Below are 17816 nucleotides of genomic sequence, written 5' to 3'. Positions count from 1 at the left end.
ACAGATTCGAAATTCAAATGTAATATTTTTTTATAATTAAGTGTAACAGTATTTATGGCCAGACTAAGTATATTCACATGAAACCCGCGAACGGCTGCATTCCAGCTGACACAACCCATCTGAGAGAATAAGATATGAGATGGTATCGTAATAAGACTTGTGGCCAACTCCTTAGCCATTGGTGAAAAAGTGGACCTTTTGTAGCAATACTTATTTGGGTTAATTTATACATAATTGTTTAATTAGTTAGATATTGAATGTCAGCTGGCGAATAAATTTTTTATCGATCAGAAGTAAATAGACGATATTGTGCTTAATCGTTGCTTATCTGTGATAAGATCGATAAAAAAATCGTGATCCAACACAAGTAGTAGCACTACATGATAATGTATAAATACATAATGGCCATTTATTTAAACGAGATTGAGTATTAAATAAAATCCATAAGGTTTATACTTACAATAAAGGAGCATTCCTCTAATACAATGTATTATTATGAGTGCTCTTAGTAATCTTAAACTTGAGAAGAGAAAAGAGAAGATCATGGTCAAGCGCTTCCCTACTGCTCACAAAATAAATACAGTTAAATAAAAAACAAATAAACAGGCTGCTATTATATTATGCTATATATGTTACTAGCTGCGCCCCGCGGTTTCACCCGCGTAGGTCCGTATACCGTAGCAATATCGGGATAAAAAGTTACCTATATGCTATTCCAGTTGTCCAGCTATCTATGTGCCAAATTTCATTGCAATCAGTTCAGTAGTTTTTACGTGAAAGAGCAACAAACACACACACATCCTTACAAACTTTCGCATTAATAATATTAAGTAGGAAGTAGGATATATGCTATAATATATGTTATGGTTAATGATAGTATCAACCAAATAGACTCATTTGCTTATACAGAGTATGAGTAAATTAATTATTTACTCCTGGCGATCCTAATCAGAATAATAAACAAACTCATTAAATTATTGTATCGTCACCGATCCTTGATAAGTGTGCAAAGTTTGAAATAAATCTGTCCCTTTAAAGTGGGTAAAAACGATTCTTAAGGAGTCGGTTACAAATTAACATACAGGGGAAGCTAATAAAAGCTTGTAAAAAGGCAGTTTTGCACCACTGACACAGACAAAGACGGCCAGCTAATCGCAAATAATTATTGTATCTTATCTTATACCTTTAAACGAGCAATTCTTGTATATATATATATATATATATATATATATATATATATATATATATATATATATATATATATATATATATATATATATATATATATATATATATATATATATGTATATATATATAATTGGGATCTCGGAATCGGCTCCAACGATTTTCATGAAATTTAGTATATAGGGGGTTTCGGGGGCGATAAATCGATCTAGCTAGGATTTTTTTTTAGAAAATGTCATATTCGTGTTTTATTCGTATTTTTTTTCTCCTGACATCTATTGGTGAATAATAATACTATTTTGCTTCGTAGATAGCTGGACAACTGAAATAACACATAGGCACTTTTTATACCGATATTCCTACGGGATACGGTTACGCAGCACGCTTACGCGGTTTCAACCGCGGGTCACAGCTAGTCTATAATAAATAGGTACAAAATGGAATGACGCATGAATATAACATATACGGATGATCTTACTTGGGAGTTTTTTGCAACAGACGCGTCCGTTTCGAGGATACCTATTTGCGTAAATCTTGAAATTGTTCCAAAGTTTTTTTTTTATGATTTCATCGTTAGCTTGACCTTGGTTGTATGATTCTGTTAATAACGACTTACTGCTGCATCACAGTTACATATATTTTAGTCATCAAATTCTATATTAAACCAGCGATCCGCTCCGGCTTCGCCCTGTACGTTTTCTCTCCATATGAACCTTCCCTGTGCCTTAACATAATAGAAGAAAAATTTGTCGAATTGATCTTGCCTCTCTCAAGTTACTCCTTAGTTTGTTAATTAATTAACACTGACAGTTACCGACGTCCCTGGCGAGGAAGTACTACTCCTATTCTAAAATGATATCATATGACCACAATTCCAAAGAGATTCTCTTCTTGATCTTAATCCGTTGGAAACCAATGGAATTCGAGTAAAAAAGGTTCTTCGGTTCTCAATTCGACTGTGTTGACGTTTTCTGCATACGATTCTTTAAAAATGTAAATTTTAATTGACCGAAGAAGTTTTTATGATATTAATATGTACATAATATGAATAGAGATAGTACAAATCATCAAAGTGCATCAGATTATGATACGAAAATACTATTTAATCCGACTTTGAGTAACCGATATGATAAAATGTTTTATGTGACGAAGACGATAAAACAATAACAAGCAATGTATCTTTCTTTCTTCCTATTTCAATATGCTCTTGCTTGCATTTACATTATCGTGCGATCAACTCAACCGATACAAACTTACATCGCTACTATATTTGTTTTAAGCCAAACTAAACCTTTCCAACGAAACCATTTACACATTTAGCAAACTTAATCAAATATCGTTCAGGGGTTATGGCGAAAGTTAAACGAAAAGTGAATAATATGCGAGTAATTAGAAAATTACAATTTAATTTCAAGCTCGTTTATTCATGAACCTCTGACCTATAAATACAGTTGGAGAATGGCTGAGCCAATTGCAATATTTGCATAAATGGTAGTTTTCTCAATCAACATTTTTGTATCCAAATGCTTTTAAGACATCCTTCCTACTAGTATTATAAATGCGTAAGTTTATATGGATGTGTGTGTGTTTGTTACTATTTCACGCAAAAACTACTTAACCGATTGAAATGAAATTTGGTACGTAGATAGCTGGACAACTGGAATAACATATAGGCAACTTTTTATCCCGATATTCCTACGGGATACGGACTTACGCGGATGAAACCGCGGGGCACAGCTTTTAATAATTTAAAGGGAGTCGAGTACGCTTCAGCACGAAATGGGCCAGGTCGCACAATACAAAAGAACAGTGAACGGATGCATGCGAATGCTACCTTTTTATGAAATAGCGGGCAACTGAGCTGGTGGTTCGTCTGTTGATAAGCGATCATCACCGCCCATGAACATTCGCAGAGGGAAGGCCGCTGCAAATGCGTTGGCCGCTTTTAAGGGGTAAAAGATAAGGAATGGTCTTTGTCTACCCACTCACCGAACGAAACACAGTATCGGCGTGAAATAGTAGCATGCTACCGTGTTCCATTCGATGAGTAGGAGAGCCGGAGGCCCGTGTCTTTTCTATTCACGTAACTAATCCTACCCAAACCGTTCACCTTCAAAGCTCTTCCAGCTCTTTTGCCGACTCTGTCATATTCGTTTATTAAACCCTAATATTGATAAGGCGAACATGCCGATTGTCTCGTAGAATATTATCAGACAGAAATGCGAAATATCGATTAGATGATTGATAATACGCCCGTAGTTGATATCATGGAATCGATCTTTGAAAGCATTTGAGTCATATTTGTCTCATATTTCTTAGACCAAACGGGTCAAGCACAGCTGGGTGCCTCATGACTACTAGCTACTAAGACACTGAGGTATTACTACTATATACTATTTCTGGCTTAGTATCATCAATGCTATAGTTACCCGATACGAAAATCCCGAGGTTGGTCCACACTTCTGAAAGTTTCGACGTTACATTAAGACGCCTAAAATTTAAATTGAGTAATGAACATAATGTAAAATAGGACGCAATTTTCGAAATATTAAAAATAAATGAAATGAAATGAGTTTCAAATTCAACACGATTTCCAATCGCAACGCAAATAAAAAGAGATGACGTGAATAAAACATTGTTTCGAGTTCTCTCAATATGATAATTTCATACTATTTAAATGCTAAACACCAACCTAAGTCTAGTTTAAGCACGTTGCTCCCGCGTCCTTGCCATGTAGGCGCACACTAGCTGTCCACACCGGTTCGCTTATGGAATTGCATAATTGATATAAATTACATCGGCAGGCAATTTGTGTAATGTCGCAGTTTATAAACGCTGGGCATTTAGTATTATGCCGAGAATTTACTTTTTCCAAAGGTCTACAAGAAGTCCGTTGGTAGTCCATGGTTTCACGCTTTGCGTGGTTCCGTTTCTGTATAGTTCTCAAATAAAACCAACCTAACCTAGCCCATGCTTGGGGGCAAAATTTAGGGCAAAGTTTCCAACGCAGCAAAAAAGTTTGATGACATGTGACACCTTTTTTTTTTTTTTTTATAGTGGGGAAATCTTGCATAGATACCCACAGCCCCCGGGGATGGAGCCGTGGGTTATGTCGGATTTTTACCGACCAAAACCCCACTGTGTGACATGTGACACCTGCCAGCCCGCACTTGGCCAGCGTGGTGGATAATGGCCCGAATCCTAATAGGAGGCCTGGGACACATCCCAGCAGTGGAGCAACATATATGGCTGGCTGATGATGATGATGATGATGGACGAAACCGAAAATTTCCGATTCCGAATACTCACATTTACACAATACATTACAGAATACGAGCGTCTATAAATTGATGACAGTTTGTAAACGACCGAATCATAAAAGTGCCTGCGACACGTCCACACTTGCTGTCTTAACTATATATGGAAAAAAGGTATTCCCCGAACGTTGCGACGAAATATTCTAAATCGCGTTTAAAATCCGTTAAAATCCGTCTTTAATTTACAAAATCATTCTCAATTGTCTCAAGGGTCTGTATTATTTTGTACTACTGTTTCTGTAATAAATAATAAATAAAATAAATAAAAATAAAAATAATAAATTAAATCGTTTAATAAGTATTTAAAAGAGCATTTGGAAGACGATCTGTGAAACAGCATAGGAATATTAATAGACCAAACAATTAAAAAATTAATACAGTGGAAAAGTCCGCTTAGTAATTCAATTACTTCATTTTACTTATTATGTATAACTAGTAAATATTAAATTCATACTACATACAAACACTATCGAAACAGTTTTTTTTTTTCAAGTTCAATGTGCCAACAACGAGTGATGTAATCTTTTCTTGTCGCTATAAAGTACATGCGAATATAACAAAAAATTCAAATAACACAAAGCGTTAAATATAATAACTGGTTTTGCATTCGGCTGTACATGCTTGTACACAGCACCTAGATACTTATTGTGACGATGATACAATTTGTACGGAAACGAAACCGGATTTTGAACCGACGCAGGAGAAGAACCTTCTTTGTAGAAAGATACAATATAAATATTTTTTAAGTATATTTATTGTAAATGTATTTGTTGTATAAGTACGTATTGCTCTTAAATAATATTATACGTGCAAAACTGAGTTTGTGTATTTGTGTCTCTTTGACGTCGCAACAGAGCGATTTAATGGGATAATTTTTGTGTCTGATGACAGTTAGGAGGCAGAGAGTGACATATCTCGCTCTCATGATAATTACTTAGCTATTTCCAGTTTAGTCCAGCTAGTTTATAAAACAATATATATGTGTATATTTACATTAAATAAGCTTTTGATAGTGATAGTACGTAAAAACTATTTTATTGTGACCGGCATTTCATATAATTTACATGTTCCACATTATGCATGGACTTCGTTGCGTATTTAATCAATTTTTTATATAATCCCAGTATTACAAAATATATTTGCATTCCACTATGCATTAAAACGATATTTTCACTGAATAAAAACACAAATTTTCCATTAATTCGGGTATCACTTTTGAAACTATTTTGCGAGATGTTATTTTTTTTCCCATATAAATAATACATTTTACTAACATATAAATACGAACTGCGTACGTTTCTTCTATGTTTTAAGTCAAATCAATAAGCGAGATGAGCTCACACTATCAAGAAAGACTTCAGATATCAAAGTTACTGACTTCGATTTTGATACAGCATCTACAGTCTTTTGCCGGCTCCTCGCAGTGGAAACTGCTGGCCACGCCGGTGGAACTATTTATTGTTCTGTTTGAGTTTAAATAATTGTCACCTTGAGAAAAACTGCAATTCCCTCGAAGGACTTTTGGAAAAAACGTATGAGGAAGTCGATTCAAAATCGACAAGCAATTATTTGAAACACACACACGACTCGCGCGAATTTTATATCGCATTAAATTTACATTGTAATCACTCTTCTACCAGCTTCATTTTTATTGTAAATTCTTTAAAAAAATTCAAGACAAAGAATATAATAACGTTCTTAAATTAAGAAGCATCTAACGAAACATCGGTCATCCGTTTTCACTACAGATCTTACGAAAAAAATGCCTAAATTACATACAAAGAAAAACTCGAAAAAAAAACACAATCCTTCGTGGCACAGTTGGGTAAAAATATATCCTATATACCTCGCAATACAATAATTATGTTTATTTAAAAGCGAGAACTTAATCATATAAAACAGCTATTGTGTTTTATCATTGACGATATGTGACAGGTATACCTACGCGTCATTTGCTTTGAGATGTTTGTATTTAACTAGCTTCGGCACGCGACTTTGCTCATGGCATCCGGAAAAACAAACAACCTATACATCTAGATCCGCAATAGATTTCAACCACATCCGTTCAGCAGTTTTGAAGCGATTGCCCAAAAATGTACATCTAAACTATTTTAACTATAATATATCTAGATAAAAACCACGTGTCCCTGAATTTAGTCTATGTCGAATCTGTATTTTTGTAAAAGACATAAATTTAGATTTTTAAGTAATTTTATATTACTGTATGTAAATATCTCGACTCGTCTCTGAAGCATAAAACATTCCAAAAAAAATTCTTATAATAATCCCAAAAAATTAAATACTTAACTGTAAAAACTTGGATAAATAAGTATACAAATATTGCATCTTAACTATATTTTTTAATATGAAAATTTCGGTGTTTTCTTAAGCGTATTTTATTATCATTAACATTATAAACTAGCATAATTAGCATACTTAATAGCTGTTACAAAATTGCATAAAAGGATCCAAATACAAGGACGATTTTAACAATATTGACAAAAAATTTACTTAGCATTTAAGCTGATATGAAATAACTTCGACCAATCGTAAATATCCTATTTAATCGTCAATTTAATACGGTCTCAACATTCAGTAGAATAAACAACGCGATCATGCTAAACGAATAATTGTTTGACGCATACAATACCATTATTATATTCATACGACATACATTATAATAATTGGCGGTGTCACAACACGGTATAAATGTTTGATAAACAAACCTTCATAACGAGACCGACCAGCCAAGCCCTTACGCCGGTCTCTTCCTCAACCATAGACACGGTTGTAGATGGAAACTCCGTCGTCCAATCCGTGTAATTCATTTCCATGGCTCAAACTTTCGCAATTAAAAAAAAAAAGAAACTTTCGCGCCAAAATCACAAACCACAGAACACGATTGAAAAATGGAACGCGGTCGCGTCTAAACCGACACTGGCAGCCGTAGGACGCGACATAGCTCCCTCGTTTGATAATTTATCTTTACAACACCTGATAATTTATATGTGGATATTATTTTATCATTTTTGTGTCGATAGCACGCGACCAAACGCTTAACTGTACGCGGGCAGACTACTCGTTTAAAGGAAAACAGTGATGTTAACATTCAGTAAGTACACTTGGACACTAACACCAACGTTAGAACTAGCTTGTTACAACATAGCAAACCGATGCGGGGAATATTAATTATTTATATAAACTGTCAACAATGTTTTTCCATACTGGTTTGCGATTTTAAATATAGAATATAGGAATTTGTGTGCGGGCTTGACAGACGACACACCGCGCACGTGTCGTGCAAAATGAACTAAAGATAGACAAAAGAGAATCTATCGAGAAAATTTCCTCTACTTCCACTCCTCGACCTCGGTTCGCTCGTATATTATTATCCCTCTCATTTTTAATATGTAGTTTTTCAATTGGCTACAGTATACCAATTTTTTGTTTTATTACAATTTTTAACGGCATCTGCACAGGTTTATAAAGGCCTAATGTTCCTGATTCTATGAATTTTTGCTACACGACGTTTTAAGTTAAACTAATCTATATATAATAAACACGTAGCATCCAATCCACATGACAACAAAGATAAACATCGCGTATGTGCACTATTATAATATATTTTGTGACATTTTTTTTCGCAAATCAAGATAAGATATAGCCGCACTTGAAATGAAGTATTCTACTGATAAGTGCATTTACATTTGTCAGGTTTATCAATTATTTGCGACAGTCAAACAGTTTCAATGAGCACGCGTCGATCCTGCCTTGGAGCATGCTCAGGAAAGGTTATAATACTTCAAAGTAAAGCAGCTTCTAAATCTAAAAATCCTATCCTACTAACATTATAAATGCGTAAGGATGTGTGTGTGTTTGTTGTTCTTTCACGCAAAAACTGCTGAACCGATTGCAATGAAATTTGGTACGTAGATAGCTGGACAACTCGAATAACATATAGGCAACTTTTTATCCCGATATTCCTACGGGATACGGACTTACGCGGGTGGAAACGCGGGGCGCAGCTAGTTTATATATAACCCTGATAAATCAAGTGTCTGGGTATATTGGTTCAAGTATCGACATAGATTTGATACATCTATTTTAGTAGACATAAAATGCTTGCTCTCACAAATACGTGGTAAAGTAAAAGTTGACATTTTTTATTCGAACCGCAAGGGACTGGAACATGCTTCCTGAGTCTGTGTTCCCTGATGGATATAATCTGGGGATCTTCAAAAGTAGAGTGAACAGGTACCTTCTAGGGAAGCGCGCTTCCATCATCTTAGGCTACATCTACGCTTACCACCAGGCGAGATGGTAGTCAAGCGCTTCCCTATCACACAATAAAAAAAAAAAAAAAAAAAAAAAACGTAGTAAACACATATTTATTTTACTTCTTATGGGAGGGTATACCGCTTTGTAATGTAACGCGTTACAGCGCCAGCGTGTCTGAGTTCCCTCTCTCTCCCGCATGTGATTAAATTAGTTTATCTCAAACATTAGTTATCACTCCTGTGGAGCGTGTAAGCATGCTTTTTACACGCTTTTTATTAGCTTCACCTGTATGTTTGTTTGTATGTTTGTTTGTAACCGACTTCTTTGGGCGCGATTTTGACCCACTTTAAACGGCCAGATTTCGTTCAAACTTTGTAGATTTATTGAGGACCGATGACAATACACTAATTTGATAAAATTATTCCATTTTTCAATTTGCAAAATATGATTTTTGTTAAAGCGTGTTTTATAGTTTTTTTAAACTATTATTTATTTTGGATTCGTACCCGCATTTTTTTGCCTAACCGTAGCAACGCCTAGAGTGGCTGAGAGGCTAGGCGCGGGTTCGAAACCCGCCTCGTTATCAAACTTTTTCTATTTTCTTCAAAATTTCTCATTTATAAAGCATTTCAATGCTATAAAACTAAATGAAAGTTAATATTAAATTCTTGTAACTTTTGACACAAAATTTTTATAGCATACAATTTAATACATAAATAACATAGATCTCAAAATATACAAGTGTTTTAATCAAAATAGCGTGCGTGTAAAGCCGCAGGCTTCGCTATATATATAGGTAGTTGAGTTGTTGATTCAAGCCTGTGCAAGTGGGCCAAGGTTTTAGTATCCAATTTAGAAAATTATTATTTCTACTGCGCGGAAGGATATTTGTCGAGGAAATTGATATAATAATGGGATTATAATTCGAATATGACATTAAAAATGTTTATCACTATTTAGTATAAAGCAAAGTTGCTTCCCACGTCTGTATGTATGTATGCTTAGATCTTTACAACTGCACAACGGATTTTGATGGATTTTTTTTAATAGATCGAGTGATTCAAGTGGTTAGTTTATATGTGTAACGTCTATTAAGCCACTCAGAGGTTAACGCGTGCGAAGCCGGGGGCCGTAAGCTAGTCTACTTTAAATCAAAGCTATCGTCATTTAGAGGAAAAGATAAAAGGTTTTCTGTTTGTTTGTTGCGATTTTACGTAACAACTAATCGACGATTTTACGATATATAGTGCCGACCGCCTCCTTGGTACAGTGGTTAACGCGTGAGCTTAGAACCGAGGGGTCCTGGGGTTCGATTCCCTGTGGGGACGCTCAAAAAATATGTCTCGGTCTGGCAGGACACAGAAGGCTGATCACCTACTTGTCCGTAAAGAAAATCGATCATTGCAACAGATGTATATTATCTGCCCCGGCCCGGTCCCAGTTGGGGACACGGGACTTCACAATATAGTTGCAATAAATTTTATTTTTGATTTGATTTGATTTCACGGAAATCAAAACTTTCCTACACGCAAGACGCAATGCGTTAATCATAGACACGAACCTACTAAACCAAATACCCTTTAATCAATATTTGTTATTTATTTACGTACGTATACGTAGCGCAGGTTTATCATCTGTCGACTAGGCTAGATACTAGGATACAGTGCAGCCATAATTTTAGTTGTCAACTAATGCTAATAAAAATAATATATAATAATTAAAATAATAGTCCTTCCTTCGAATTAGGAAGTTAATCTCGATTGAGTTTAGCCAATTGCGTAGGAAATATCCTATTCTATTTACTACTAATCCTACTAGTCCTACTATCCTATGCTACTAATATTATAAATGCGAAAGTTTGTAACGATGTGTGTGTGTATCTTGCTCTTTTACGCAAAAACTACTGAACCGATTTCAATGAAATTTGGTACGTAAATAGCTGGACAGCTGGAATAACACATAGGCAAAGGCTTTTTATCCCGACATTCCTACGGGAAACACTTACGCGAAGTTTTCGACTACGGAATCGGAATACGGAATCTGTGGTAGAAATCCAAAAAAATACAATCAAATTGATAACCTTCTTATTTCATTTTATCTTTTAAGTCGATTGAAATTAAATACAGTCTGCAATAAAAATAAAAAAAAACAAGAATAAATAACGATTGGACGCTAATAAATTGTCTCAGGGAAGTTTTCTAGCAATTGCTTATTAGCTTATTTATACGGAACTCTTCGTGTTGCAAGTCCGACTCGCACTTGACCGATGTTTTTATTTGACTTCAAGATAGTAAAATCGGTCTATATCGAACATAAACTTTGTATAGAAATAAGATAAGATAATTTTTCTACTGAGGATACATCAAAAGAATACATACACTCATAGTTGACACATGCAACTTCGTCTGCCCCCATTGGTCGTAGCGTGATGTTACATAGCCTTCCTCGACACATAGACTAACTACCCAACAAAAAATTTGTTTCAATTCGAACCCGCAGCTCCTGTGATTAGCACGTACGAACATACGAGTTTTTCAGTTTAATAATATAAGCATATATTTAATAATATAGAATTCCCAAAACTGCGTAGGGTTTTCAATTCATAGCGTATTCCTTTTAACATACATCTATCATTACTTTTCGCAATGTACACAGTTGGATCTTGGTTACTGCCTTTGGATCTTTACGGTGTTCTCATGAACACACAAAAATTGTAAAAACAAAAAAATAAAGGCCTAAACGATGGAAAAATTAAATCGTCTCATTTCTTCGCTCTTATAATATACGTAAGGAAATGATAATCCTTGTGATTCTGATCAGAATAGTTAGTGACTCATGAAATTGTTGTATTTTCGCCGATCCTTGATAAGTGTACAAAGTTTGAATTAATTCGTTTAAATACGCACAGAATAGAGTCTAAAGGAATCGATTACATATAAGCATATAGTTCAAGCTAATAAAAGCGTGTTAACATTACGGATAGCAATTGTAGTTTATTTATTATATATTGTTTATTTATTATATATTTATTATATAGCAAGTGTATTTATTATATATCTACGCAATTCTTTACCCAGGTACCACGCAAGTGAAACCGCTGGCTCCGCCTACACTAAAGCCTACCTAAAGCATTTTCCAAAGACCCCGTCATGACGACCAATTAATTGTGAGTGATTCTATGACATTGCTTTTAATTTTAATAACATTCATCATCATCATCATCATCATTAGTCCCTATATTTTCTCACTGCAGGCACACGGGCCTCCTATGAGGGTTCACGTCATCCACTACGCTGGCCAAGTGCGAATTGGCAGCTGTCACATGTCGTCGAACGTTTGATCCTCGGACATGCCGGTTTCCTCAGGATGTTTTCCATCACCGTTTCGATCAATAATATGATCGAAACCACGTTACTTTATGGCTTCCTGATGCTGAATTAAGAAACAGTTACGATCTTCTTCCCTTAAGAAGAGAAGGGGATATTACTACCTACAAGGCCGGTATCACACTCGCAACGTCCTTGCCGTTGTGGGTGCCTTGGGCGACGCTGGTCACTTACCATCAGGTGACGTGTATGCTCCGTTGCCTGCTTGCAAATAAAAGGAAATCATGACCCAATAAATACCACTCCTTCTCCCAATACAAAACGCATAAACCATCATAACATATCTCGTTTAAAATAACACCAAGCCCAACCAATACACTCGTGCCGCGCCCTCAAAGGCAATTTAGCGAGATGAGAGCGTCTTTCATTGTTCGCTTCTCCTTTTATTTCTCGCGAACAATGCGATGCTGTCATTATTTGCGGCCGTGAAACTTATTGTCGCATTTATTGACACTAAATGAATCACGCTTATTTAAATGTCGGTGCGAATTAAATGGCGAAACCGGTCAATTGCAATTATAATAAATTTGTAGCCTAGTTTGTATGCTAATCGAATTAAATTGAAATCCAAAAGATCACACTTGACGGATGTTCATTGATTCCGTTGTTTATGTTAATTATTTCACCTGTTTTGCCTAAAATTTTCAACCGACTTCGAATAATGGAGCATTCTATTCGACTATAATTTTTTCGCGTCTGTTAACGCAGTCTAATAATCCTTTGGGTGAATCGATTTTGATGATTCTTCTATTCGAAAGCTGATGCCTTCCTTATGGTCAAATTAAAAATTTGGACTAGTTCAGAAAATTGGAGAACGGATTAGTTTTTTGTTACAAAAAGTAGTACGTAATTATTATTAATGAACGTAGCACATAACTTAATGTTTAAAGGTTAAATGGTTAACGCGATCATCGGAGACGTGATAAAAATTATTTAATAACTAGCTGCGCCCCGCGGTTTCACCCGCGTAAGTCCGTATCTCGTAGGAATATCGGGATAAAAAGTTGCCTATATGATATTCCAGTTGTGCAGCTGTCTACATACCAAATTTGCAATCGGTTCAGTAGTTTTGCGTAAAAAAGCAACAAACACACACACATCCTTACAAACTTTCGCATTTATAATATTGAAGGATTAGTAGGATTATAATATCCAGTATATTTGTAGTTTAGGCATACTCGGTCTAAACCTAAAGGATTCTAAATGAGGTGATGTCAACCATTTTGCTTCATTAACCGATGGGTTTGGAAATATCCTATGCATTAATTAATTAATCGATGATAAGAAATTGCAATGAGTTTCCAGTGATTTTCGTGATTCAAACTTTTGTTTTTATAAAAATTTAATAAGAAATCCAGTTGTATGTTTTGATACTACATATTATCTTCATATCTAGGTTAATGATAAGATGTTTTCGCAATTAAGTATTTACATAACCCAATTACATTCTACACATTTTTTTCTTATAATGCTATTTTAATTATAGCTACTAGATTTGTGCCCGCGACGTCATTCGCATATTGCTTTTAAATTCAAAAATTTGACAAACGTATATAAAACCCCGTCCGTCTTTGTTATCCCCATAAGGAAGGAACTACAAAAGATCTTTAATAAGCGCTTCGATAAGATAAAACGAAACATAGTGCATATGTTTATCGTTCTTAATTGCGTAGTGTGGTAAATAGATCACTTTTTAAACGACGTTCCTAAAATCGAAAGAGGTTGTTCCCAAAGAGGAAGGAGGTTCTAAATTCGACTGTGCTTTTTTCGGTTTAATTACTCGATACCACGATAACGGTTTGGTAAATTGGCGTCACGTTACGGCTTGGCACTTCTAGGGTCGTCGGATCTTTTACGTAGAAAAGAAATATCATTTCAATATATAAATTACCTGCTCGCCGCAGTTGCGCCCAGATAGACATTTGTACTCTATTTATCGTCTATTTAATCGTAATAATTTAAAGCGCCTCCGTAAACAATCGGTACGTAGTTTTATAAAAACCCCGCGCCTGATGAAATATTATAGCAATGAGTAAAAAACTAATTTGTGATTTTTATCCTTATATAGTAGGATATTTTTATGGTTATATTATATATGTCACAATAAAACTAATATTGATAAACAAACAACGCGCTATGAATCACGTATGCACTTCCTGTTTTCCCACCAACATTTTAAAATAAGTCAAGTTTTTTTTTAATCTATACTAATGCTGCAAAGCTGAAGAGTTTGTTTGTGTGTTAAAGGCGCTAATCTCAGGAACTACTGGTCCGGTTTGAAAAATGCCTTCAGGTTTAGATAGCCCATTTATTGAGGAAGGCTTTAGTCTATATATGTACCACGGGCGAAGCCGGAGCGGACCGCAGTAACAATCTAAACCGCCATCAAATTATCAGAACTAGACGAAATTTTAATGGGACCACACGGAGAGCTTTTAAATAAAAAATAATCATCAATATCGATAATTCTCAAATTCTAAAATTCGGTAAAAAAAACACCTTTTCCGCTTAGTGAAGTCGGTAAAAATCCACAGGAGACAAGACATTACAGTACAAAAAGAAAAACACATTAACCAACCGATAAAATCTTAGACCATCATCAATTTACAGACACATCCTACTAATATCATAAATGCGAAAGTTTGTGAGCACGTGTGTGTGTTTGTTACTTTTTCACGTAAAAACTACTCAACCGATTGCAATGAAATTTGGTTCGTAGACAGCTGGACAACCGGAATAACATATAGGCAACTTTTCATCCCGATATTCCTACGGGATACGGACTTACGCGGCTGAAACCGTGGGGCGCAGCTAGTAACATAATAATTGCAACAATCCCGTATATATTGAAAACAATGCTTCACCGATAATAATTTATTAATATACCAATAAAAACATTTAACACAAAGAGAATGTTAGTCATTGTTGCATATGTAACATTCAAAAAGAACCGCACCTCGATTTTCCTGTAACACGGGGAATAACCATTTATTTAATGTGGGTCTGCCTGATGCATACGAAATAAATTTTCATTGTTCTATATATGGAATATATTATAAGTTACTAGCTGAACCCGGCAAACGCTGTTCTGCCTTACTCTTATCATTTAGGGGTATGAAAAATAGATGTTGGCTGATTCACATAGATACCGGATAAGCACAAAAAATTTCATCAAAATCGGTCAAGCCGTTTCGGAGGAGTATGGCAACGAAAACTGTGACACGAGAATTTTATATATTAGAAGATAACATGTAAAATAACTAGCTTTCCGCCCGCGGCTTCGCCCCAGTGGAATTCGGTTATACCGCGTGACATGGTAAGGAGAAGCCTATAGTCTTTCCCAAGGTCTGGACTATTTGTCAAAATTGGTTAAGTGATTTAGGTGTGAAATAATCTTACATGATTTTATGTTTGACAATAAGGAACTGCCATACAAACTTTCGTCCCCTATTTCAACCCCTTCTACCTTATTTTTTGCGATAAAAAGTTTCCTTTCCCAAGTATAGTTCTATCTTTATACCAAATTTGATCAAAATTGGTTCAGTGGTTTAAGCGTGAAAGCGTAACAGACAGACTAGAGTTACTTTCGCATTTATAATATAAGTAGGGATACAGTAATTCTTATAATAATAATAATTATTATTATTTTATTTAAGCACACTAGCAGCTAAAATGCTGATGCGTGTGTATTTTATGATTTGAAGAAAACATTCAGTTCAACCAATTTATTTTAAAACTATTAAACGTCGGTGCGATTATTACACTCTCGGGTAGCCTATTCCACTCTGTGACAACACGGTTGCATAGAAGGTGCCTCATGGGGTTGCATTTACGTCACACTCTCCACAATTTGCGTGAATGTCCACGTAATTAGAATAATTTTAACATGAAGCGTTGTCCATTCGAAGCGACAGATTCACGCATAGAGGCACATAAAACCGAAAGAGTAGATGAAATTCGATTACTGTGGTGGGATCACGGGTGGCCGAGAGGCTAGGCGTTGCTACGGTATGGCAAAAAGGACGCGAGTTTAAATCCCACCTCGTGATCAAATAAATTTTCTATTGTTTCAAAATTTCTCATCATAAATCATTTATGTATCGATTGAGCTCAAAATGATACACGACAATCCAATAATCCATATTAATATTATAAAGCTTATTTGTTTGTTTGAATGCGCTAATCTCAGGAACGGCTGGTCCGATTTGAAAATTCTTTCAGTGTTAGATAGCCCAATTAATGAGGAAGTCTCTAAACTATATAATATTACGTACTATGTGGGTAAAACCGCAGGGTACAGCAGGTAAAGTGGAATCAGTGCAAACAATTGTTTATGTCTCTTATCCTACCTAATTTTTCTACAAAACCATAATGTGATATATTCATTCAAATAAATATGAACAAATACATTGTTTAAAACGGGAAATCACGGTGTTGCAATAAAACAACAGTAGATAAACGTAAATGTTTATCTTCAGCGCTTAATATGCTATAAAAGCTATGTTCAGATAATAAAATAAACACTAATACAGAATACTTTGTGCTACAGAAATCCTACTAATAATATAAATGCGAAAGTTGGTAAGAATGTGTGTGTGTGTTTGTTGCTCTTTCACGCAAAAACTAATGAACCGATTGCAATGAAATTTGGTACGTATATAGCTGGACAACTGGAATAGCATATAGGCAACTTGTTTATCCCAATATTCCTACGGGATACGGACTTACGCGGGTGAAACCGCGGAACGTAGCTAGTATGCTAGAAAAGCTATGTTCAGATAATAAAATAAACACTAACACAGAATACTTTGTTCAACAGAAATACATTTATACTATTCGTCACCCCTCTGCGACAATTTTTATGCAATAAAAATAAAAACTTTGTTGCAATCGAAATCATGCTCTGTTTGACCGTCAAATTTCATAGAAATCAAATCAAATTGGATTTGAGGACCTGATTTATAGAAAGCAAATAAATAGGAATTTATTACCCTTTCACGCGAAAACAGTATCGTATCTGTATGAAACTTGGTACAGGGATAGATTATAGTCTGGATTAGCACATAGATAACTTTTTACCCGGGTACCACGCGAGTGACGCCGCTGGTAACTGGTTAGAGCTTGTTTTAAATAATATAATATATACCCTTTTAACTCGTTTAAAATTCTTCATTCTTCTAAATGTTACACGTAAAATCTTTTCATTTAAAACTTTTAAACCTTTCGCTATAACAAAAAAAAGCATATTACATAAATTGATTTTTGTATGTAAAAAGGTCAGACAACCTTTAAAAGCCATATTTATTAAAGTTTTATATAATAAATCATTCTATAATATTCATAATATTTCGATAGCACTTCACTTATCATTAACTACACGCTAAATAAATCTATACTAATATTATAAAGAGGAAAACTTTGTTTGTTTGGTTGTAATGAATAGGCTCAAAAACTACTAGACCGATTTTAAAAATTCTTTCACCATTCGAAAGCTACATTATCCACGAGTAACATAGGCTATATTTTATTTTGGAAAAAAATAGGGTTCCGTAAAATATTTTTTTTTTTTTTTGGTTAACTGAAAAAAATCAACCAATGAAGTTACTTATTTTGCGTACGCTGCCTAAACTACAAAAGATAGAACCATAAA

At 34.9% G+C, this 17816-nt stretch overlaps 1 protein-coding gene across 3 annotated transcripts in view; it reads right to left on the bottom strand.

The window, feature by feature from the left end:
• LOC119837079 (transmembrane protein 165) overlaps positions 1-17816 on the bottom strand; it is a 33238-nt gene that overhangs the window by 11884 nt on the left and 3538 nt on the right. The window contains exon 1 of one of the 3 annotated variants that reach the window (XM_038362573.1): positions 7229-7641. The exons of the other annotated variants lie outside the window; for them this stretch is intronic. Within the exon in view, the coding sequence (XP_038218501.1) occupies positions 7229-7336 (108 nt within the window). The 5' untranslated portion in view covers positions 7337-7641. Of the gene's footprint in view, positions 1-7228; positions 7642-17816 lie in introns of those variants that run through there. 3 annotated transcript variants of the gene reach the window in all.

This window comes from Zerene cesonia, chromosome 26 (assembly GCF_012273895.1).
Source record: "Zerene cesonia ecotype Mississippi chromosome 26, Zerene_cesonia_1.1, whole genome shotgun sequence".
NCBI classification, from domain to species: domain Eukaryota; kingdom Metazoa; phylum Arthropoda; class Insecta; order Lepidoptera; family Pieridae; genus Zerene; species Zerene cesonia.
Note: the sequence above shows the minus strand (reverse complement) of the source record. Positions and strands in the feature narration are given on the sequence as shown.